This window comes from Amblyomma americanum, chromosome 7, assembly GCF_052857255.1.
Source record: "Amblyomma americanum isolate KBUSLIRL-KWMA chromosome 7, ASM5285725v1, whole genome shotgun sequence".
NCBI lineage: Eukaryota > Metazoa > Arthropoda > Arachnida > Ixodida > Ixodidae > Amblyomma > Amblyomma americanum.
The window spans coordinates 21,849,442-21,874,232 of record NC_135503.1 but is presented as its reverse complement, the minus strand read 5'-3'; the positions used below and the strand labels follow the sequence as shown (position 1 = coordinate 21,874,232).

The window sequence follows — 24,791 nt, the reverse complement described above, 5'->3', positions numbered from 1 at the left end:
TCGTGTGGATCATTATGATCTGTCGACGACAGAAATTCATTCCGCTGGAACCTGTGCATTTCATTAACCTCTGCAGCATAACGGAATGTTAGGCTGTTTGGAAGAGCTCAGTATGTTGTTGCGATTACCTGATTGGACATAAAACCTGGTTGTCGTGTATTTAGCATAAATAACAATAAGCTTCCCAGAAGGTACTTGTTTGTACATGTTGCCACTTCAGAAATCTTGCTGTAAGCATTTCTTTGTGGTGTCTGCCATCAAAATTGTGTTATACACATGTATAGGGTCGTCCACTCTTAGTGCGAACACGCGAGTGCGTGGCAGTGCTCTTCGACGAGCCACTCTGTTCGGCACTGCTATTATCACAACAAAGTGCAACAGGCAAAGAGAGACCTGGAGCTGATGCTTAATGTCATGTGCAACTTCCCTTTGATGTGCAGCTGTTTAGGACGCAGTTGCCCTCCAAAGAGTGCTATTGCTCTAGCTCTTAAGAGAGTTTCTTGTAAGCTTGGCTAGCACAGTATAGGGTCGTCATTGGCCCACCACATTGTGAATTTTGCTTGGTGGTTCTTGCTTGTGTTGACAGAACCTGCAGTTGGAGATGGCTGAGCAGAACACGAGGGTTCAGGTGCTGAAGGAAGAGGCTCTCGAGCTGCTGCGTCAGGGGCCCAGGTACAGCAAGGCCGTCGAGTCCGAGCTGAGCGCTCTCAGTGAGAGGTGGAATGCTGTGGTGGAGAAGCTCAAGGTGATGGCCCTTTCTCCGACCAGTCTCAGTTTCACTTTTGAGCTTAAGAGGGCTGTGCACTCAGTCTGTGTATTTGATTTCACGTGGTGACAGTGATGACAGTGACAATGGTAATTTATTAATGCAGTAGCATTAGAACGCTTACGTGAATGCTTTCGGTAGATATGTGAGCCCTGTCTGTTTTCCAGACCACACAGACCACGGAGCCGGTGTGCATTGAGGTTCAGCGCACCCTCTTGAATGAACTGAGAGCGTCACCTGTCAATCTGTCCTCGACGTCGTCAGAGGCAGACCCCTCGGCAATTGAGCAGCTTGAGGCCAAGCTTCGACAAGTCGGCAAGAGGGTGGAGGCCCTGGAGACTCACTTGGACAAGGGTGCTGAACTTGTCACCAATGACGTTCTTGAGGAAAGTGAGCAGACAATCAAGGTGAGATGTCCACTTGTTTATGTTTATTTGCTTTGTTACTGTAAGTGCTTTAGAATTACATGAATTAAGAGCAGGAAATATAGGAGAAAAGGAAAATATGGCAGTGCCAATGCCAAGTGCTCTTAATGGCTAACTGAATTAGCACTTGTAGTCCAATGTATTTTGGAGAGTTTCCCAAGGGGCAGTAATAATGTACTAACATTGTTCCTGTTTTGCTTTGCATTGCGGATCAATTCAGCATCATCCTGCCAACTCCTAGCCATTGTGATTAGCTTAGTGGTAGGTTGACTGTCCTGCACAGGCAGTGGTCCATGGTTTAAGCTGATGACCAGACTGAATTCTCTTCACCTGCAAAGCTTTTGAGAAAGCTGTAAAGCTTTCCTTTGTAGCTGAATGGCTGAGCTCAGTTGTGCACTAATGAGTTAATATTTCCTTGATTGAATAAGCATTGATGAACTTTTTGTGGTAATGAAGCTGAGACACGTGCATTTTGCAGATTTTTAGGCTGGGGATAAATATGCCGATGGCTTTGATTGTATGCAGTTGTTCGGGATTGTATGTGATTGTTTGTGTAGAAGTAATCTGTCTTACCTTTACTGTTCAGAACAAATGAAATGCGAGTGGGATAAGTTAAGCCCAAATACAAAAATGTAAAAAAAGATAATAGCTGAAGGGAGAAAATATAATTCGTTTTTATTACCACTTTTGATGAGCAGAAATTGCAAAATTTCGTGCAGCTGTGTAAATTTGAATTGTTGTTTTTTCATGTTTAATTTATTCTTCATTGTTCACCTTGTGGAGAACACTTCTAGACATGTCTAATGAAAGCTTAATATTTGTCATAAAATTTCAGTAAATTTTAATGTGGTAAATGTATAAGGAGCCCCCTTATTAATTCTTAGTTTAGAAAGCCAGTCCCTTATAACCTTATTTGCAATCTGACACTGAAATTGGCTTCTTTCATGCTTTTCCCTGAAAATTTCGGAAAAGCAAACCTATGGGCTCCTCCTGTCAAAGAGCTTTTGCACGTGTAGTCTGTTGTGAGTAAATATTATCTATGCTGCCTTCGGTAACATTTAAGTTTTTTATTCTACATTAAGCTTTCATTTTAACACTGCATATGAGGGACCTTCACTTTCAGGTTTTATTTTTTTCGGAAATCTGAAAGTAAAAATCGGACGATACCGTATTTACTCGAATCTAGGCCGGCCACGATTCTAAGCCGAGACCCGAAAGTTGAAGGCCACAGAAAAAAAAAAAACTTACCTCGATTGTAGGCCGGCCGAAAAAACAACACTGTTTATACCTCATTGTCACAATTATTTTTATGACGCGACACGACTGTTCTTACGTCGCCGCGCACGTGAAAGTGCGTGGCGCGAAACGACTGCACCATGTGTCTGCGCATAGGCGACTTGGTGTAGAGAGAGGAACTCGAGTGAGACACAGCGGGAAGCATCGTGCCTGCATGCTCTGCCGAAGCGTGATTGATGGCCCCGAGAGGGACCGTTGAAAAAAAAAAGCTGCCAAAGGAGCTTTGAGAGAAGAGGAGGAGGAGAGGCGGCGTTGGGCGAGGAGACATATGCAACGCCAGCCCGGGATCAGCCCCCGCTCATTCGTCATCATCATCGCTGACTTCTTTATCGCTGGCCTCCTCGAACAGTGCACTATCTTCACTGCCATCAAGTGCATTAGAGATGCAGCACTTGCGGAATGTGCGTGCAACCAAGCTTTCTGGGATGTCATCCCAGGCTGCAGCTATCCAAGTGGCTACAACTCCCAGTGAGGCGCGCTTTATTCGGCCTGTTGGTGTAAGCTCGCGCCGCTCTTCACTAAGCCAGTCCACGTAGTACTTGCGCAGCCGATCCTTGAAAGGCTTATTGAGGCACACATCAAGAGGCTGCAGCTGGCCTGTCATGCCGCCGGGTATGATGGCGACGTCGGTACCGGCTACGGAAAGCGCAGCTTTTACGCCGTCAGTGAGGTGTCCTAGGTAAGAGTCCAGGACGAGGAGGGAACGTTTGGCCAAGAGGGCCCCTGGACGCCGCTGCCAAACCATTCTGATCCACTGCTCAACCATATCGCTCGCCATCCATCCATTTTCGTTGGCGCGGACGATCACATTTCTTGGAAACACTTCCCGAGCTGGTAGAGTCTTCCTCTTAAAAATTATATACGCTGGCAGCTTGTGGCCATCCACCGTGCAGGCCAGCATTACAGTCATGCGCTGCTTTTCGTATCCGGCCGAGCGCACTTTCACTTCCTTGGCACCTTTTTCGTTCACGGTGCACGCCACTGGCATGTCAAACCATACCGGCGTCTGGTCAGCGTTTCCCATTTGTCCTACGGCGTAGCCGTGCTCCATCCTCTTCCTTATTACGAATCGCTGAAATGAGATCAGCTTCTCTTCGAAGTCGCCCGGCAGCTTTTGACAAATGGACATGCGACGTCGGAGGCTGAAGCCAAAGCGCTTCATGAACTTCTGCAACCAGCCCCGGCTGGCTTTGAACAGTTCCCGGGGGACGCCTCGCTCTCTCGCCAGCTCTCTTGCTTTGGCTTGCAGCACTTCCGTGGTCACTGGAAGTGCCGCTGACCTCTGCGTCTCCACAAACTCGGCCAGAGCTACCTCCACTTCTGGATGGCGGCCTTTCTTGGGGCCCGTGAAAGCCGTTCTCGTTGCCGCGCAAGCATAAATTTTGTTACGCTGCCCCCTCCAACGGCGAACATTCTTCTCATCCACGCCGAAGTCCCGCCCGGCTTGAAGATCTGACGACTGCTCTGCAGCGACTATAACTTTCCGCTTGAAGGCGGCACTATAATGGCACCGCCTGTTTGGTGCCATGGTGTTGGTGATAAAAACTACGCACGAAAACTTCACTGCTGCGAATGTGCTCACGCCACCGCACGAGAACAGAACAAGGCCAAAATGGCAGCCAGTGCTCATGTGTGCTTTGATCAGTATCGGCTACGGATAGCAACGGCTACGGATAGCAACGGCTACAGTGCTGTCTTTCGTTGGCGTTTTGTGGGGGCGCCACCTGCGTGCTACATTTATTCGTATTTTACGAATACGAAACCTCGAAACGAAATCCTCGAATCTAAGCCGACATAAGAGTTCTACATCTCGTTTTTTTGAAAAAACTATCGGCCTAGATTCGAATAAATACGGTATTTTCTGACCTCAAATTTTGGTACAGATTGGACTATTCAGCAAAGGGTTCCATAATTGGGGTTTTATCGAGTCATATTTTGTAGTAGAAGACAGTTTGTTGCTATAACTCATTTTTGTGCGGGACATAAAATGCTGAATTTTTTTTTGCAAATTGTTTTGTAAACAATTTGGAAATAGCAGGTTCCACTGCAAACCTTTCGAAAATCAGATTTTTTTTTCATTTAATATTATTCGCCATGCACATTACCATCTACTGTGCTGCACTTCTGCGTCCGTGAAACATCTATCTGGCTTTCTTTGTACCCTGCGACAGCATTCTTTTAACACAAATGCGATCATTTTAAGTGCAGAAGACTTGGAGTAGGACGCTGTTAGCATGAGTAGCTCTTGATACAGTGATGCCAGTGAGACATCTGGTCAGTATCCGTGCTTTTGCTTCCCGCTTCCAAACTGTACTGTTTGAACTTGGCCTCAAAAGCACCACCATAAATAGAAAGCCTTAACGAAAGTTTAATATGATCACATTGCTTTAAACGCTCTTCTTAATGTCCGTAAAAGATGTCAGCTCCTTTTGTTGCATTGTCTTCACCTTTGTCCCCACAGAAACTTAAGTTCCTTAGAAGGCTTATTTTCATGGAGAAATTTGCACGGGATGCAAAAATTGGGTAAAATTGGGTTGTGCCCAAAAACGAAGGGCCCTATGTATATGTTGTGGCATGTATCATAACAGGCTGCACTGAAATGTTTTTAATGGCGTGAATCTAACGAAGCGAGCTATAACAGCTGCATGCATTGTGCCCTTGCTGCTGTGATGTCTTGAAAAAACAGACATTAAGTACAAAATATTGTAAAGTTTGCTTGCATTTAGTGAGTCGCAAGCCATAGGTTGTACAATGGTGTTACTATGTGCAAGGGTATTGTCACAAAAGGCCAAGTAAACAAGAACAGCTGTGCAGATGCTACTTCTGTGGACAGAGTCTCATGTTCATGCTAGTTTTAATAATGAATCCTCACCAACTAGGCCATCATGCTATCATTCTGCAGGGCATTTTACACGTAGCACTGATTTCGTGGTATGGTGTTCAGTGCACATAACTTTGGAACCTGTTCACGTGATGGCCTGATAAACGGTTGTCATAAGTTACACACAGGGATTCTACGTTGAAGATGTGCAGATAGGGTAGGAGGTGAGTATTGTTTATCCTAGCAACAAATGCAAAGCATAATATGCAAGAAAGAAACTAAGAACAAAACCTGCAGCTTCACATTGGAAGCACAGTTTATGTAGAGGAATCCCCCAGGGTGGACAAAGGGTGGGAAAAACTTCACAGTGGAGATGAAATTTATATTTAGAAGACAGTGGAACTCTAACAGCAGAGCCTTCTAAAGAACTTTGATGTTTTATCTTCTCTCATTTGTCTGCTGCTCTTGATTAGACCATGTCTGCCAGGGTGCTGTGCGAATCTCTGACTGTCTCCGGGCCTGGCTGCTTTTCTTCTGCAGAAGCTCTCCTCGGAAATCGAGCACCTTGGTCTGGCAGTGGACCAGGTGTCCACGGATGTGGACAGGGCTGCACCGCGCCTGGGCCCTGTGCCTGCTGCCCTGGAGCGCCTGCGGTCAGAGGCGGAGGCCTTGGATGCCAAGTGGAATGTGGTGAAGAGGGGAGCCGAGCAGCGCCGCGCCCACTACCAGGACCTGGTGGTTCGTTGGAAACTCCTGCAGCAGCAGACAGATGCCACTGTGGTGCAGATGGTCCTTCTGCTGAGAAACCTGGAGCACGCACGCACTGTCCAGAGCCGCCAAAAGGTAGGCAGTTCTGCTTGCCTTGTGACACAAATAAAATGAATTGAATTAAATTATATTAAATTAAAATTATTGAATCAAACCAAGTCAAATTTAAATGTGTAATTTGTTTTTTTACTGTGCCCAGGAACAGTCCTTACAGCTGCTCCTGTGCCTTTAAGATACTGGCACACACAAATTAAGATATAATGAGTACAGTTCATAGAACCGTAAGACTTTGCAGAAGATACCCAGTATAACCAATCTGCAGTGACCAGGGAAAGGGATTGTTCAAAGCAAAATTCCTGCATGCAGCAGACAATACAAGTGTAACACTATGATCAATAAGGTCATGCCAACAAGACAGAAAGCAGCAGAAGGGACAAGAGAGTATTAAGTTACCCTCCAGTGCAGCTGGGGTGAGTAATGTGTGTGTGAGAAACATTTATTGAATGGAATAAATTAGGTTTGTGAGTGATAATAGTGGAAAATGTTGGTAGTTAAGTTGCACCTCATCAGCTCAAGTACAGAGGAGCTTGTACATTTTTTGCAGTTAATTCATTGGAGAGAAACTGTCTCACTGAACGTTTGCTCTGAAGTTGGTGTGTTTTCGATCAGATGTAATCAAATAAGTGCAACTTCTACTGCAGCTCTCCAGTTGGTGCTTACACGAAAAGGCCCAACTTAAAACATTAGCGAGTTTTAGAATACAGAGGCCCTATCCCCCTAATTAATAGGGTGACCTTAATCGATAGGGTGCCCCTAATTGATAGGGTCCCCCTATTCTAGAAGCCTCTAGTATGCGATATATGAAATGGTGCAATAGTTAAAACCTAAATGGAGCAAAATTTACAAAAGTTCACAATTTTTTGTTCCATACAGGTTTTTGTCAAGTGCAGTTTTCGCGTGACGACACAAAAGGAGCGCACAGAAGTGAAATCAAAATTAAAAATAATGTATATGAAATCACCTAGCAGACAGTTACAGTAGACCTCGAAGTGATAAAAACAGAGAAACTTTTTTAAATAAACAGAGTTTCGAGACAAAACAAGTACCAAAATTTTCAGTGCACTGACCACGTGTAGTAAAAATCTGAGGCTTTTGTGTGGCTTTATTCTGCAACGCAAACTCCACTACGCGAAAGGAGTCCTGTGCAGCAGCACGACAGCACAAGCAACATGGCTTATTAAGAGGAGTACATTATCTTTGAGTGCGCGACTGTATTGCTAATGTGACTATGACAGCAGCTGCCAAAATCTCTGCTGCACCTAGCACGATGGTGCCACTACATGTGGGGCGGGTGTGGTGAAGCAAACACACAAATTGCAACGCATTTGTGACAGGAACATTGCTCGTACTGTGCCTTCATTACTGCACCCTGCTGTTTCTCAGTACTTTTGAATGGATATCTGTAGTGCCTTTTGGCGTCACACTACAAAAGCAAAACTTGTGGCGGGTGTGTTTACCACAGAGTGGTGCTAAAGTGTGGTGCTTGGTGTAAAGTTTTATTGTTGTTTGATATAAAACTTCTGTGTGATTTGGTCAAAACTTATAGTAACATGGCACGAGCCAATAACTAGTTGGCATTTACAAGTTGTTATATCAAGGTCAACCACAGCGGTGCTTTTGTTACATGGATTGTTATATCCACGTTTAATTACAGTATCAATCAATCGATCGATCAATCAATCAATCGATCAATCAATCAATCAATCAATCGATCAATCAATCAATCAATCAATCAATCAATCAATCAATCAATCAATCAATCAAAATGCAAAGGCACAGTTTTATGATAAGGATTAGTAATTAATAAAAGTGAAATATTCCCTGCCGCTCACAACCTCCCCCACTGGCTTGAATCTGCAGGCTGCCTTGGAGCAGGCTGCCCGCGTGGGCCAGGAGGTGTCCTCCCTCCAGCAGCAGGCCCGCTCCCTGGAGCAGGAGCGCGGGGTGCCCTCAGCGGCCACCCAAGCCCTGCTGCAGCGGCTGCTCCAGCTGTGGAACCAGGCCCAGGGCCAGATCGCGGTGCTCCACTCGCCCGAGCCTTCGCGCCGGGTGGCTGACAGCACGCAGACCGAACAGCCGCTGGCCGTCATCGTGGACTCGGGGGCTGTCACCTGCATACCTGACTACGTGGCCAAGGTGGCCAAGGTGCGAGAGGCCCTGCTCGCTGTTGGCAGGCAGGCGCATGCTCCAGAACTGTGTGGGAAGGACTTTGAGGACTTCGAGAAGCAGGAAGGCATTCTCAAGGTAAGCATTAAGGGCTCCTGCTTGTGGGTTGCTTAGGGGCTGGGAAGGATGTGCCAGGCCTGTGCACTGCATTTGAGTAGTCTCAATGCCAAAATATTTTTTTTTATGCAACCTAAGACATGACTAATGTGCAGTCACTGTAAGACCAGCCTTTGGTGCTGATGATTTTAGAGTTCATTAAATGACCAGCCAGTGATTGATGATGTTCGTGCAGAAGTGTATTCATTGTGCTGCACAGTGCTAGACTTGCTTTGCATCTGCCAACATTGAATTGCATGCTAGCATCAATGGCATAAATAATCACACCACCGTTTATCGCAGCATCGATTTTCTGGGGTGAAATAACCAATCTTACTGTGCTTTGTCCTTGACAGCATGTACCGTAATTTCCGGTATGTGGTCCACACGTGGGGCTCAGTTTTGGCTATATATATATATATATATATTTTGCTACATTGCCCACACTCAGTACATAGTCTGCAATAGCTAAGTGTGCATCTGCAACTGGTACATAAACATGCATGTGTATATACAGTCCAATTATCACAAGAAACCTTATGATAGAATAACCTTCGGGAATTTCATGTCATGTTTGGCAGTGTCGAAAAAAAATACTGTGCAGTCTGCAGCTATAGACAGTCCACAAAATTCAGAATTTTAGCCTTTAAACATCTACAACCTGTAGACTCTACACCTGAAATTACGGTACTGATAAGGCTCATAAATAGCTGTAGATACCAGCATCGAGCTGTTTGTGCAACCTTTATCAAAAGTCTTTGGGCCACGTGGTTTGGTTTCCAGCCATGTAGCGGAGCACATATGGAATCTCTAAAGCTGCAAATCCGTGTCGGGTGAGAAGAATCTTCATCCTTGCGTTTCAAGGTCTTTTGATCTTCAGAGGCGCCGTATGTGCTGCACTATATCGCTGAGATGCAAACCACGCAACCTAAAGACTTTTGAGCTGGGGTGTACGCATGCTGTGCCGACAACACCATTCATTAGTAGCTGTCTTGGCTACAGCTTGCAGTATATTTTGTGATCTTCCAGCTGAGACCACATTAGGTGTAAATGCACAAAGATATCTGCTTCAGCACTTGGATTAGTGAGCTGGATACCTACTGTCTCTCATTTCCTGCCAGTCTGTGAAAGAAGCCCTGGACACCCTCAAGCCCACCGTGGACTCCGTGAAGCAAGAACAGGAGGCCATAATGCAGAAGGCAAATGACAAGGATGCCCTGGAAGTCTCTCGTGCTGTGGAAAAGATGAGCGAAGATTGGACCAACCTGAAGCAAGTGTATGCAGATCGCCACAGGTGAGCTCCATGTACAGTGTACTGCTCTGTCTCGCTTCAGTGGTAACACAACACCCAACTCCAGTGCACGCCTCTGCTATGTCGACAACCTTAATTCCTCCAACCTTCCATCCCGCCCCGCTTGTCTCTCTTTATGCTGTCCTGCGCCTAGTCTCTGCTGTGTTCGTTCTCGCAACTACAAGGTGCGTTATACTTCACCTCACAAATTGTTTGCAGCACTGTGAAAGATAGAGCTCTCTTGTCCTATCAGAGCCAAGGAAGACAACATAGTCGTTCAAATAATTATGCAGTGTAGTGACTACTTTCTAAACGATTATTGCAGTAATTGAAAAGGTAGTTCAGGTTCAGGAAAGTACAGCAAGCATTTCATTCACTGGTTAAATTAGCAGAGAAAGTTCGCATGATCACAGCACTGCTGACGCCAGCTGCAAAGTGGTGCAATGCCATTCGTAAACATGGCGTCCGCTAAGTTAGCCAAGTCTCTTGCGCGCAGCAGCTGGACTCTGGTGCTCTTTCCTTCCAGTTATGGAGCCACCAGTCACGGGGTGAGGGGCGCGGAGGAACAAGCTTTGCAATGCATGCTGTTCTTATTGATCGCTGCAGCATTTGCAGCGCTGCAAACAACTTGTGGGATGGAGTATAGTGCCCTCCTGTGGCACAGCTTGCAGCTAGGCCTATTGAAGTGACTGCCTTCACTACCACACACTTTTCTGATTGTACTGAGCATATTGTATTGCCTTTGATAGTGTGAGCTTATCAAAAAGAAAAAAGAAAAAGGGCTAAAGACAAATGGGGTTGAGGTTTGTTGCCTTTCAAATGCTGTTTGCTGTGTGTCAGTGGCTGCTACTGAAGTTTAATACCCACATTTAAAGTTTGTGTGAAAAACCTGATTTTTCATCTCCAGGTCACTACAATACGAAAGGGATCAAAATATGAGCAATGAATTAATAATTACTCCATAATTATGTGTCACAAGTACAGTTTTTTCTTTTTTCTAACTCATTTTTCTCTTAGCATTTTCAAGTAATTTTCAACTTGAGAAATGACCGAAAAAAATTACCTTTTTTTTTTTTAGAAATTGCTTGTACCGTTTCATTTTGGAGGGACTTATACACTGAAACCTCTTGGGCACTCAACAGCAAGAGTAGTGTAGATGTTATGTGTTGCATACAATTCGTTGGCATTCACAAGTTTTCATCATTGGGTTCCAGTCGGTGGCTGAAGACACGTGAATTTTGGCAGCAGTTCGATTCCAGCATTCGAGGCCTCAGCCTTTGGATGGAAGAAATTGAGACAATTCTTGTGCAATGTCACCTTCCTAATGGAGACCTTGATGTAGAACTCTCTCAGAAACATCAAGAGGTAAGTTCATTCTTCTTAGCTCATTTGTCTTCTTTCTTGGTACTACAGTAAAACCTCGTTAATTCGAACTCGAGGGGGACCGGAAAATTGTTCGAATTAAGCGGAGTTTGAATTAATGAGCGGGCGCTAAAAAAAAAGCGGCCATCACGCCCGGCAGCACGGGCCGAAGCTAAAACAGGCATATCTGAGATCGTTATCTCTTACTACGCGCTACTACACATTTGCGGCGGGTGATTGCGCGAATTAAAATCATAGAGCCCGAATGTCGAAGGAAATAGAGTTAATTTGTTTATGCGGTTGGAGCTAACATCAAAATGCATTCGCGTAAGCAGCAAGCTTAATGATTAAATATGACACTATGCTTGAAAAACATGTTTATTAACAGCAGATTGGCAAAGCATATCAAAGAGAAAAATAATCGGTGATGCGCATTTGTTTTCGTTTTCTTTGCCGTGACTCGACAAGCATCGTCTGCAACTTGCCCAACAGCTCCAACGCAGCGTCCGAATTATCATCGGCGGAGAAGTAGCGCGCAGCCAGATCGAGTGCTGACGCTGTTTCACATGCACTCGGGGGTGGCAATGGATCGTCGCCTCCGTCGGACTCGTCGTCGCTGTCAGCTGCGCTCGCCGCGCCCGAGTTGTGCGGCATCTGGTCACCGCAGGCCGCTTCAATAATCTCGGCATCGCTTAACGGCCCCGATGTCTCCACGCCGCTGTCAACGTCTACGAAGCTCTGGAAGTCAACACCCTCCGATAAAGCAGTGTAGGCAGGGTGCAGCGCGACGGAGTCATCACACTGAGCATCCAGCTCTGCCGTGCTGCAGGCTTCTGGGCCTTCAATGAAGCCGCACTTTCGGTAACAGTTCGCGACTGTGTCCGCCTTGACAGCATTCCACGATGTTGCCAGCATGTGGCAGGCTCCGAGGAGATTGACGTCGTACGATTTGCCGCTGTCCATACACACAAGAATCCGCTCTAGGAGGTGGCGCCTGTACAGTGTTTTGAGGTTTTTAATAACCCCAAGGTCCATAGGCTGCAGCACAGCCGTAGTGTTTTTCGGCAGAAATGCCAGACGGATCGCCTTCAGTCCACTGATGTTGCAATGGGCTGAACAGTTGTCGACGAACAACAGAACATTCCTGTTCTGTGCCGCGAACTTCCTGTCGAGTGTGCGCAGCCAATCCGTGAAAATTGCTCGCGTCATCCACGACTTTCTGTTGAAAGTATAATCAACAGGGAGAGTTTTTAGCCCTTTAAAGCAGCGAGGCTTCGCTGCTTTGCCTATAACTAGCAAGCGGCACCGTTCCGTGCCAGTCGCGTTTGCGTACACCAACACCGTCACTCTTTCCTTGCTTCTCTTCCCGCCTGAACACGTGTCGCCTTTGTAACTGACAGTCTTGTTCGGCAGCAACTTAAAATAAAGCGCGGTTTCATCTGCATTGAACACATCGCTGAGCGAGTAATCGGCAAGGTAGTCCTTTAGTTGACCTGAGATCCAATTTTGACACATTTCTTCATCGACTGCGGCTGCCTCTCCACAAACGCTTTTAAACGTAAGTCCGTGACGGGCCTTGAAACGCGACAACCAGCCTTCCGACGCACTGAAGTCACTTATGCCCATCTGGCTGGCGAAGTCCACTGCCTTTGCGGCAATTATTGGTACACTTAGCGGAATGTTCCTGCTGCGAACGTCCTTAATCCATGCCATTACAGCATCCTCCATCTCTGGATGAGCCGATGTTCTTAGTCGTTTCCGCGAGGGCTCCATCTCCTTTTGATACGCATTGAAGGTCGAGTCCTTGTTCTTGAGGTATGTGGACAGCGTGCTCTTCTTGACTGCAAACTTCTCTGCGATCGCTGTCTTTGTTAGGAGATCACGTTCGACCTCCTGTAATATCTCCACCTTCGTCTTCAAATCCTTTGCGGAGTACTTTCCTCGGTTTGCCATGATTGCCACAGTCAATGAGACGTCACCAGCGAGATACCAAACAAACGAGGAATATCACGCAACACAAACTTCGCTAGACACCGCGGCAACAAAGACTAGGCGCAAGAGGGGCCGGGTGCTGCGTGCAGGATGAAGGAAAGGAGTCTTCGGTTCCCGAGCTGCACAATAAAAGGGTACCGGAAGTCACGCGTTCTCGCAAGGGCTACTGGGAGAGTTTAGCCGACGGCGCAGCCAATAGAACGCTGGGCGCAGCGGCGTCGTCTGCTGCATGGGCAGGCGCGCTGGGACGGCGCCCAAGTAGAGGGAAGCGGGGGAACGGGGAGGGGAGGCCCGCTTGATTGAAACGTTTATTTCCATCAGAAAAAAAGCGCGGCTTCAAAAAAATGTGACGTAACCGCCTCTCCCGAGTACTTCCTTCCTCCATGGTCGCGTGCGTCTCCAATGGTCACGACCGCCTCGGCGCAGCGGAAACCTGCAACAGCTTGCGCCGGAGCCACCGTGGCCGGAGCATAGGCGGCGCCCGCGGTAGGGTGGCTACCCGCGTGACCGCGCGTCAGCCAAAAATAGACAAGCCAATGCTTCGACGCTCCGGCAGCGAAAACCTGCTACGGCATGCACCGGAGGGTTGGTTCGGGCAACGAAATTCACGTCTCACCTCGTGCGTGCTGGCTTATTTTTTTTCTCATCATTCTGCTTTTTTTTAAAAATTTTCAGCGCATTGTATTTGCTACGAGGTGACTTCTATATGCGAGGAGCAATGCCAGCCATCGGCGCCTAGTTCGAATTAACCGACGTAGATGCCGGCAAATTCGAATTATCGGGAGTTTTGACCCATTGAAATACACAGGGCTTTGCCGGGACCCGGCCGTCAGTTCGAATTAACCGGAAGTTCGAATTAAGCGATTTCGAATTAACGAGGTTTTACTGTACTGTCTGATAAGAGGCCAGGTAATTCATGCTTAATATTGTGTTTCAACTCGTAGTTCTCCAAGGGGTCCCTATTTTATTGTGTTGTGCTAGCTCTATACTGTGACGCATAAGTATCGTATATGATTTTGTATATGTATAGTCTGCTGACTTTTAGCTAAACAATTTTTGTGTGTAATCATCAGTCAACTGCAGCAGAACCTCGTTGATATGTTCCCAGTTGATACAATTTCCTGGTTCACTTGCTGAAAATTGTGAGCAGTAAAAAATGACCCATAGAGTTACACTGCTTTTTTTTTCTGAGTAATATATTACTGCAAATATGAATTTCTGGAAATTAGTTCAGAGTTTGAGCAGGCCTATCCTGATGGCACGTGCGGTTGTCAGAGCAGCTTTTTCACAGCGCACAAATGCAATGGAACAAAGTGTTTGGAAACGACGGCAGTGACAGTGAAAAGTTTTCTGGCTACTTTCGCACTTACTAGTAGCCGGACTAGACACGATGCGAGGTTTCTTTCTTGCTGAGGACAATGCAGTGTGGATAAAAGTCTACATGCACTAGAAGATCTCTACAAACTAAATGACAACAGGTGCTGACATGCCTTTTTAATAAGTGGAATGCCTGTAAATGCCTTTGTGTGTCATTCTTGAGTAATTTATCGAAATCTTAGTGGTTCGGATGATACGTTTCTGCAAATTATATGATTTTTTTCCACATTTTTAAGGAAAACATGTCAACGAGGTTCTACTTATTTCAGCCTTGTAGAAACATGTTTAACATTTACTTATCTCATACTATCCTGTAGATCAACCATTGTTGTGGAATTCTTGTGCTTTGCTATGGTTTGGATTACACCCTGCCTTGTCTCTATCACTGTGATATGAGGACACAGTTCTGGTGCACTTACCTTTGCTTGTTTATTGGAGGAAAAAGAATAGCTGGCTTTAATTTGGTTCACTTAAAGGCACCTGATGTATTAATTTAATTGCTAATAAACCATTGCCTCTGCTAATCAGGCAACAGATAGTATAGTTGTTTGGTTCACACGCAGAACATAGTTTGCATTCCTTCTGTTGTTACAGTCTATGGAGAAACAGGTCACTGAAAAAATGCCCCATTTTGAGGAAGTGAAGACCATGACTAAGAAGATCATGGACCAGTGCTCGGCTGCTGATGGTGTGCTGCTGCAGCAGAAGCTAGACACCCTGACCCGCCGGTGGAAGTCCATCATTTCCGAACTTCAGTCAAGAAGGGAAAGGTGGGTGGATTCTATTTACGAACACACTGAGGACAACTCTATTCAGTTCTTATTCTTGGTAAAAATTTATTGTTTGGCTCTTTGGGGTTATGTTCATGTTTTTTCGGCAGCAAAAGATGCCTTAATTTTTGAGGAAATTGGATTTAAATCTGTAACTTTTTGTTCGCCCACCACTGGACTCCAAACTTGTGATGTCAAGATTTAACATAGACTCTGTATTCACTGTTTGCAAGTGAATGGTGGTGTGGTGTAGCCTCAAAGATCTGTGCTAAGAAATTAGTCTTGACATTACCGAAGCTTGCTTGTTAAATTGGCCTGTGACGGCATCACTTGTATTTCGTTTTCTGGCCTTTTATAGTTTAAAAATCTTTTTTTTAAATTAAAGTAGCCTCTTTGTGATTAGAATCGTGTCAATGCTGACTCACTCAAATTTGTCCTCACTGTCCCTTTAACATGTTCCTGCAGGTAGAAATGTCCTCAGTGCACTGCCACCTGCCCTTAATGTATTCTCTGTCTAGTAGTACGTCTAAAAGAATGCTGAAAATGAAGCACGATTTATTTTTTTCTTTTTGCACAATTTAGGCTTGCAGTTGACAACTCTCGCTCGGAGCAAGTGAAGGAGGACTTGCTGGAGCTGAAGCCCTGGTTGATGGAGGTTGAACGCTTGCTCTCGTACAGCCCGAATGAAGAGGATGACATTGAAAGCACAAAAGAGAGACTTGAACAGCTAAAGGTGAGGAGAGCGTCTGAGAGCTTGCAAGTGTAGTAGCATTGACTGTCATAAATTGATAAAGAAAAACAGAAGAATTGGTAGAAAAATCTAACAAAAGAAATTTGTTGGCTCTTCAGTGAATTAAAGAACTTGGAAAGTTGCTTTAATGCTGTGCAAATTAAGCAGCAGGTGGCTAGGCAAAATTTTGAAATTTTCGGGCCTAGCTTAAAGGCTAATTGGAGGTCTATGGAAAAGGCTTTCTGTCTGTAGTGGGTGTATTTGGGCTGGTGTTGTATGACTGTTAAGACTCAGTTCTGAAAATTTTTAGCTGCACCTTGTAACCTGAAACTGCTTGTTTCTCTTGCAGAAATGTGAGGAGGAGATAGGGGCCAAGAGGTCGAACCTTTTGTCTGTCATCTTGGGTGGCTCCTTAGTCCGCCCTGCTGAAGTCGAGAATCTCGAAGCTCGCTTTCAGAAGGTGAGTGTCATTTTCACATTTTCTCCTGGGTTCACTTTTGTCAGGCTGCATGCTACCTTGATGCAGTGGTGGCTTGGCACATCTGGTGACTCGGGTGGCAGAGTTTAGTTTAAAGTCCTTTATTGAATGTATTGAATTGAAGGCTCATGGCCTTGGATGGTGGGAGATGGGGAATAGGCAGAATCCGGTGTTTCCAGCTTCAGCTGAGAGTCATAGTCAGGGAGACGTGGTCTTGAAGATGGAATCACAGATATAGCCCTAGTCGCTGTTACTAGAGAAACTTGAAAGAAATGCCAGACTGCGTGGGCCGGCAACATTCCTGCACTGTGGCCTCGGTATGCTCTCTTAGAGCAATGCCAATTTTTCTGGCACTTTGGGCAGTTGGTGAAGATGGCTCGGCAAGCGGAAGATGCCTTACTTCCTTGGCACCTGCTGGAGAACTTGCTGCATACGAAGCGGTCAGGGTCACATTGCGGTTACCGCACTCACAAGGAAGAAGTCTACGAATTTTTGCTTTGTAGCAGCAACTTGTGTATTGGTAACAGCAACCAAAAGAAAGCAAAAACGAATGTGCGGCAGTTTTCAGAAGTCCCCAAGCCGATTCTTGTTTGAGCCATACAATTTTTGAGTCGTGCAGTTAGCTTCCTGTTGGACTGGTGAAAGTCTGCTGATTTTATACAGTAAAGGCCGATTCACACGACGGTCCATTCGCCCGCGGCCCGCGCATCACGTGTTCATGCGCCACTAAAAACTGGCCTGCAATCCGATGACGTCAAGCGGTTGCGACGGACGAAAAGAGCAGACGACGCGCTATGTGCAGCACTCTTGCCAGATTACTTTAAAGCGTTTTGCAACGCTGGTCAAACTGGTTTTTCTTCCCGACCCATGACTGCGATTGAATGGTGCAGGTCCAATTCCTTTTGTCCAATTCCTCAATGGCCTGGGCCGTCTTGCTAGACCAGTTGATCGCTTTGTGATGGTAGCGAACGCAGTGCAGCTTGTGAAAACAGCGCGCCAGCTCAGCACCACTCAGCGAAATGCGGCAGCTGAAATATTGGCAAGACCGATGGTTGCCAGAGCTAGCGCGCACGTTTTCGCGGGCTGCCGCTTATTCCCGCGAGGGGAGGGGCACTTCAACTTCCTTGGCATTCCATTCCGCGGGCTGACAGCACGCCTCTCAATTTGTTGACGCACGAACACGTGTTGCGCGGGCTGCAGGCGAACGGTCCGTCGTGTGAATCGGCCTTAAGGGGGGCTCCTTTTCTTACCCTTTCAAACTGTAGAGGGCTAATGGCATAACAGGAGCCTAACCGCACTGCTTCTATGGTGAGTTCCAGTCATGTGCAGGATATGGCACGGGAGGTTTTATAGCGATAGCTACACTATGCTACCTTTCCGACCCTTCAGCGTGGCACCACTCGAGCTCCGTGGCACCACTTGAGCTCCATGGCGGCGCTGTTGGTCACGTGGTTGGTCACGTGGGTTGATTACGTGGTGCGGCCGTTGGTCACGTGGTGCGCAGCAGCTGCTGCTGCCGGCGGCACGGCGTGCAACACCTGCAACAGCTATGTGCATGCACTGTGTCAAGTGGGACAAAGATGAAGAACGAACATGAACGAATGAAATGGAGCGATGAAAGACTGACTTTGCAATTCGACTGAGCGAGTTCCAGTTGGCCAGATGTAGCTATCGCGTCACTCCAGGTTTAACCAGAGCTAAACCACAGTCATTTTTTATTATTGCTTTACACAGTGAAGCTAGAAACATTCAGAAGCAATGTGGAGTAACCTGAAAGGGCTTGTGGTCATAGAAGTCATACGACACCATTACATTATCAATCTATGCACTTGTACATGTTAAATAAACATTCTTTGTTTTTTGCATGTCATTTTCAGGCGGAATGAAAATTAGGAAGTCATTAGTGTGTCCCCTTTCGTCATGGCAAATCCAGTTCTCTGTCTCTCTCACGTGTTACTTGGGAGTATAATATGAAACTGTGCAATTATATCCGAGCTTGCTTTTGATGGATGCACGTATTGTAACTTTTCAGGCCAGCACCACACTTCCACAGTCACGCAAGACCCTGGAGACGTACATCCCTCAGCTTGCTGAATTCGAGGAGGAAATCGCAGCTGAGCAGCAGAGGCTGAGTGAAACCCGAAGAGACGTGGAGAGGCTGCTGGCTGCCAAGCTTCTTGGAGATCCACCGCCAGAAGTCAAGGTGGTTCATTTAGAATTTGCTTATATATAAGCGAGGGACACAAGAAGGAATCATCCTTTTGTCAAGCATGGTGACGCCACATATGCACCCCATATTACCCTGCTCCACAGAGACAGATATACAGCACTTCTTTATGGCTGTCCCTCAAAATTATGTCTTTGCAGTGTTGTCGTTAATTAGGGGGTGAAAATTGGGTGTAGAATATACCATGCAGCATATCAGTGAACAGTATAATTGCTTGTTAGAAAATTTAATTTGGTTTTGCTGCTTTTAGTTTGTCCTAACAATATGTCAACACTTACAAACCTATTAAAATTGCTGTAAAAAATGCTGAGATTTAATCTTAATTTTTTTAAAAGAAATCATATGCAAAAACATGGTCTTTAGTGAAGGAAGCAGTAGAACGAAAAGAATGGGGCTGATTTTCGTTCTCTTTTACCAGGTTGCTGAAGATACCCTTTTGAGGCATGGGAACTTGATCCAAGAAATTGGGTCAAAGGCCAATGAAGTGGAAAAGCTGCTCCCTCTGTTGCCATCCTCAAGGAACAAGCTTAACCACCTCAAGGAATCATGGGATGCCATTCAGCAGATTGTGTCCAGAATAGGACCTCCACTCTCTCTGGTCATAGGTGGGTCTTGGTCTTTCAGTATCTTTTTTTTACTTCTTAATTATGTGATACTACAGCTGAATATTCGGTCTGGAAGCTACAGCCGTGACTTTTGGTGCCTTTTATTCCTGCTTTGGTGCACCTGAAGTAATATCAGTGAGGACAAGAACAGTGTTTTAGGCTTCTTCTAGGCTTTTTTTATTTTTTAGCTGATGTTTACATTGGCAAACAATGTGCTAGCCCACTTTTACTTCTCTGTTGTGCACCTGGTTGAGAATATTCCTCCACATCTGCATGAAAAGGCAGTTTTGAAATAAATTGCAAAAATATCTTTCTCTCTGTCTGCTTTTTTTGGCTGGCCAGAAGTGCAGATAAGTGCGTCTTTTCTTTTGGGCTGAAAGCGTCATCACTCTGTGCTTTAGTTTCCATGGCTCCCATGCTGCACTGTTGGAAGAAACAGTTTTCAGAAATGTGACTGTTTCACAAAATGCATATTTTGAGGACTGAACACGATCAATAGGGAGACGATAACTGCCTCAAGTGGTGCTATTTTACTGTGTATTATGTCCAGACTCGTCCATTATTCTTGTTCTGGTGTCCATTGAAAATGAGGCACATGATTCTATGGTGGGAATGAAAAGGGCTTTTTTAGCATGGGGCTGCAAGTTGTGTTGACATGGCTCGGAGAAATTGGTACACCACAGAGTCAGTACTTCACGTAGGGTGTGCAGATAAAATGAAATTTTTTGTTATTTACTCGGTCAATTTGTCATGGCAGTTATGTGAAGCAAGAATTGCCACTCTCCCGCCTTTGCCCCAGAGTCATGAAATGACTGTGTAGTATTTCTTACTGCTGCAGAAGGTTTCTCTTTTTTGTAGTATTACTGTTAATAGTAAATTATGTTTAAAAAGATTAGAAAAATTATTTGAACGTGAATGCCTTTGACGGATGCCTGTCTGGTTGGGTTTTTAATGTGGCAGGAGACTAGCATCAACCACGGTTTTGAAAAAGGCAGAAATCCCCAAGTTTCGGGACCAACTTGGTCCCCTCCTTACGGGTGACTGAATGGTCAGCACACAGCAGGAAGTGGATCTCGCTTCCCCTCTGTGGCCACCTGACGAAGACCATTCATGTAGGCAGAGTCTATAGTCCTCTGATACTTGTTTATGTTTGTTTAGGGTAGGTTCTCGGCGAAATCTACCCTCTACCTATGTGAATGGCCTTCATCACGTGACTACGAAGAGGTAGCGAGGTTCACTTCCTGCTGCGTGCTGACAGTTCAGTCACCCGTAAGGAGGGGACCAAGTTGATCCCGAAACTTTGGGATTTCTTTCTTTTTCAACCTTTGGTTGGTGCTAGTTTCCTTCCACTTTAGGAAAGTGATTACTATTAAAGTTGCACCACATGCATTCAAAAGATTAGGCTGCTAGTTGTCAACTTGAGAGACATTAAAATACTCATTGCATCCTATATACAGTAGAATCTCGGTGATACGAACCCGGCTGATACGAATTTCGGTGTGGTACGAATTCATAAAATTCCCCCGCCGAAATGCATTGTGTACAATGGACCAAAATTCGGATGTTCCGAACACTTTTCCGTGTCGCGCCGGGTGATACAAACTTCGGTACCGCGACCGTCGAGCCGCCAGCGGCGCAGCATGCGCCAGTGCCGGTTTGTGGCAGCAGGGAGGCTGACAAGGCAAGCGAAGCTTTCTCTCTCTCTCTCTAGTTTTTGGGGGCGGCCTCTTCGTATTTTTCTTTTTACTTTGTTGTTGCCCGAGGCTAGAGCCGCTGCTTATTGGTCCGTTTGCCCTGCGAACCAGCCAACCCAACCGGTCGGGCGCGATTTGTCCTCTCCACATTTCTCGCAGCCCTGCGCGCCTGTTCCCCACCGGTCTTTCCGCTACAGCCAGCGCGCAGATCGTCACACCAGCAGCAACTCCCGCTTCTTTGTTCCCTCGTGCGCGATGACTACATAAGTGCAGCATGTTGCTTGCGTGTGTCGTTTTACGAGCATTGATCGTGTAAGCCCGAAAGGTACTGCAATCAGTGCGATGTCGCGAAAGCGGAAGGCACTGTCTTTGAAGGACAAACTGGATATTTTAAAGAAGGCGGACGAAGAGTCCAAGAAAAGGCGCATTGACATGGCCAAGGAATTAGGCCTGCCAATTTCTAAGCTGTCTACGATCGTCGGTCAGCGCGACCAAATTATGCAGAATGAGCAGCACTTTGGCGTAAACTTCAAATAAGCGAAGGCTGCTCACCAAGTTAGAAGAAGTTCTCCTAACATGGTTTAAAGAGGTCACCGCGGCCGGCGTCAATGTTGACGGAAAAGTTCTGCGTGAGAAGGCTGCGGACATCGCACTCACGCTTGAAATTGAAAATTTTCAGGCCTCTGGTGGTTGGATTCACCGATTTAAGGCACGGCATGATCTCTGCTACAAAACCGTTTGCGGCGAAGGGAAAAAGGTTGACGCCTCCGTCGTTGAAGATTGGATGGCAACCACGCTGCAGTCTTTCATTGCAGGATACGACGCTCGCGATGTTTTTAACATTGACGAGGCAGGGCTGTTTTACAATCTCCAGCCCGAAAAGAGTCTCTGCTTCAAGGGCGAAGCCTGCCAGAGAGGACAAAAAAGTAGGCAGCGTGTGACGGTATTGTTTTGCTGCAATGCTGACGGGTCAGAAAAAGTGAAACTGACCGTCATTGGAAAATACGAAAAGCCCCGATGCTTCAAGGCAGCCGGTTGTTTGCCCTGCACATATAGAGCCAATAAAAAGGCGTGGATGACGTCGGCGCTGTTCGTGGAGTTCGTCACATACTTGGACCATAGGATGTCATGCAAGAACAGAAAGATTGTTTTTCTGCTGGACCAGTGTGCGGTGCATCCAAAGCACATGAGGCTACAGATCATCAAAGTAGTATTCCTGCCCCGGAATGCAACTAGTCATTTGCAGCCACTGGATGCTGGCATTATCAGAAATGTAAAGCACCACTTCAAAGGTTTGTTGGTAGCCGCCGCGGTGGCTGAGTGGTTATGGCGCTCGGCTGCTGGCCTGAAAGACGCGGGTTCGATCCCGGCCGCGGTGGTCGAATTTCGATGGAGGCGAATTTCTAGAGGCCCGTGTACTGTGCGATGTCAGTGCACGTTAAAGAACCCCAGGCGGTCGAAATTTCCGGAGCCCTTCACTACGGCGTCTCTCATAGCCTGAGTCGCTTTGGGACATTAAACCCCCATAAACCCTAAACCATAAAGGTTTGTTGGTGCGTCGCCTTCTTGCGAAGATTGACCGTAAAGACGCAAATATGCAGACTAGTCCTTTGGACGCTATGCATTTTATTGCAGTGGCCTGGGAGAGCGTCTCTCCTGCAACCATCGCGAATTGTTTCGCAAAGTGTGGGGTGGCCACAGTGGCCACCACCTCGCAAGTGCCAGATCAAATTCCAGTTGATGTCTGGAACCAGCCTGGCGTTGACTGCAGTGCCGACGATTTCGTCACCACGGACGACGATCTCGTCACCTGTGGTCTGCGCACAGTGGAAGACATCGTGGAGGATGCATCGTCGCAGCCTGGAATTTCGACCAGTGACGAAGAAGAAGACGAGTGCCAAAATGGTGATGACCAACCACCGTCAGCAGCCGAAACTATGCACGCTCTCGATATTCTGTGGCATGCTGTGACATTCGAGACTGTGCGTGAGAACACTACAGCCCAGTTCTTCAGCTTTGAAAATTCTCTGCTGGCCGACCTCGCGGAGAAGACAACTGAAAAGGACATACGTGACTTCTTTCCACGTAGATAAATGTTTTTTTTTTTGTGCGTGTCTCATGGTTTCGGGACCGATTTCGCTAATTTTTTGGTGATACGAATATTTTCGCCCCCTGTTGAGATTCGTATCACCGAGATTCTACTGTAACTAGTAAGAAGGCCCACCATATATTGCATGGAAGTGCAGTTGTTGAATATGACTGCTCTTCCACTGCATGCCAGGTTATTGCTTACCATCGTACACTATGCTATGTGGTAATGGCACAATCAAACCTCACTATACCCTTCCAAAACATTTTTGAGAAACACATGCAGCTTTTACTTCACATACCAAACTCCGCATGCATCTCATATATCTTCATATATACAGCGCATATATTGAATTCCTCAGTGTCAAGTGATGCCCGCTCTAATGGCAGGTGGCAAGCTTTGCTGCACTACACAACTGGCTGGTAATGGTGCACCAAGCATTCATGTCATGGTTTGAATTTTTATCTCGACCAACCAATGGCAAGCATTCTTGCCTTTTCCACCCTTTGGCAGCGCTCCTGAAGCAGTGGCATGGATGTTTGTAGCCTTGCTGTAGCTGCCTCGCGATGTGGCTTTCACCGAGGTGGCGAAAACAATGATCGCTTTTGTTGTGGTGTACTGCTTTTCACGTGACACTGCTGTTAACTCGAGCAGCCACCCTAGCTGGTGTTTAGCATGCTGCCGCTTTGTGCATGGAGCAATGCGGAGGAAAGCCAAACTAAATAACTTTTGAAACTCTGTTTTTTGCAGCTTCTGGCATTGCCGCAAGTACGTTTAAAAAGATGATGAAACTTTAAAAAATATCTTTTTGTGCTCTCCAGTATGGGTAGCTCGAATTTTCATCCTTTTTGCCTGACTAAACTGCATTGCTGTTGTGCCCAATTTTTACCAAAGTTTAGATTACGAATATCGGCTGTATCGAACACTTTTATGATATTTTTACCTGTTTGCTATAACGAGGTTTAACTGTATTACCTGCTACTGCAGTGCAGTGGCTCTAGCGTTCATCTTCCGGGCACAAATTTGCAGGCTCAATCTCAGTAATAGGGGCTGCATTTCGATGGAGATCAAATGAAAAAATTCCTGTATAACCAAATTTTGGGGCACCATAAAGAATGGCTAGTGGTTAAAGTATTAATCCCGAGCCTTTCAGGGCAGCATTTATCGTAGCCCACAGTGTTTATTTTGGATATAAAAATTCTTTAACCAAACGTAACCTTTTCTGAAACTTGAATTTCTGGAAGCAGTATCCCATTTGCATGTACCTCATAACTAGGTGGTACCTGAGTGAATAATCATTGGCACTCAGCCATTCTAAAGGATTTAGCACTGTTTTGTGTGCTGTTTACGTATTGCAGATTTTGAAAGCATCAGCCATCCCACATCGCCGAGCATAATGCCACTGACAGGCTATACGAAGCAGTGGAACGACCTAGCAGGTGAGCTGGAAAAGTGGCTCAAGAATAGGGAAAATGAACTGGAGTCCCTCAAAGTGGACTATGGTGATGAAGAGTCCGTCAACGCGGCCATCGACTACCTAAAGGTCAGCGAATGGTTGTTTCTTGGCACTTTGCTTTGCATGGTGGCACGATTTTATTGCTTTGCATGCTGATGGTTGCATGTTTGTGCTCGATGCTTCCAGCATGTACCTTTTTTTTTGTACTTTGGTTGCAGCTCAGCCGCTCAGCATAATTTTTATGTTTCTTCCCGTGGATTTTCTTGTGAGCAGCCTTCGTTTTGTTTTATTGTTTGCATTTGGTTTGTTCTTGTACATGTAA

General features: G+C 46.1%; 1 protein-coding gene across 1 annotated transcript in view; it reads left to right on the top strand.

Annotated features, from left to right (window-relative positions):
- Positions 1-24,791, top strand: part of Dys (Dystrophin) — a 421,748-nt gene that overhangs the window by 122,485 nt on the left and 274,472 nt on the right. The window contains exons 27-38 of the mRNA XM_077631460.1: positions 587-745; positions 934-1,173; positions 5,849-6,151; positions 7,997-8,380; positions 9,520-9,692; positions 10,904-11,054; positions 15,015-15,190; positions 15,773-15,923; positions 16,270-16,380; positions 18,431-18,601; positions 19,044-19,230; positions 24,372-24,556. Of these exons, the coding sequence (XP_077487586.1) occupies positions 587-745; positions 934-1,173; positions 5,849-6,151; positions 7,997-8,380; positions 9,520-9,692; positions 10,904-11,054; positions 15,015-15,190; positions 15,773-15,923; positions 16,270-16,380; positions 18,431-18,601; positions 19,044-19,230; positions 24,372-24,556 (2,391 nt within the window). The remainder of the gene's footprint in view (positions 1-586; positions 746-933; positions 1,174-5,848; positions 6,152-7,996; positions 8,381-9,519; positions 9,693-10,903; positions 11,055-15,014; positions 15,191-15,772; positions 15,924-16,269; positions 16,381-18,430; positions 18,602-19,043; positions 19,231-24,371; positions 24,557-24,791) is intronic.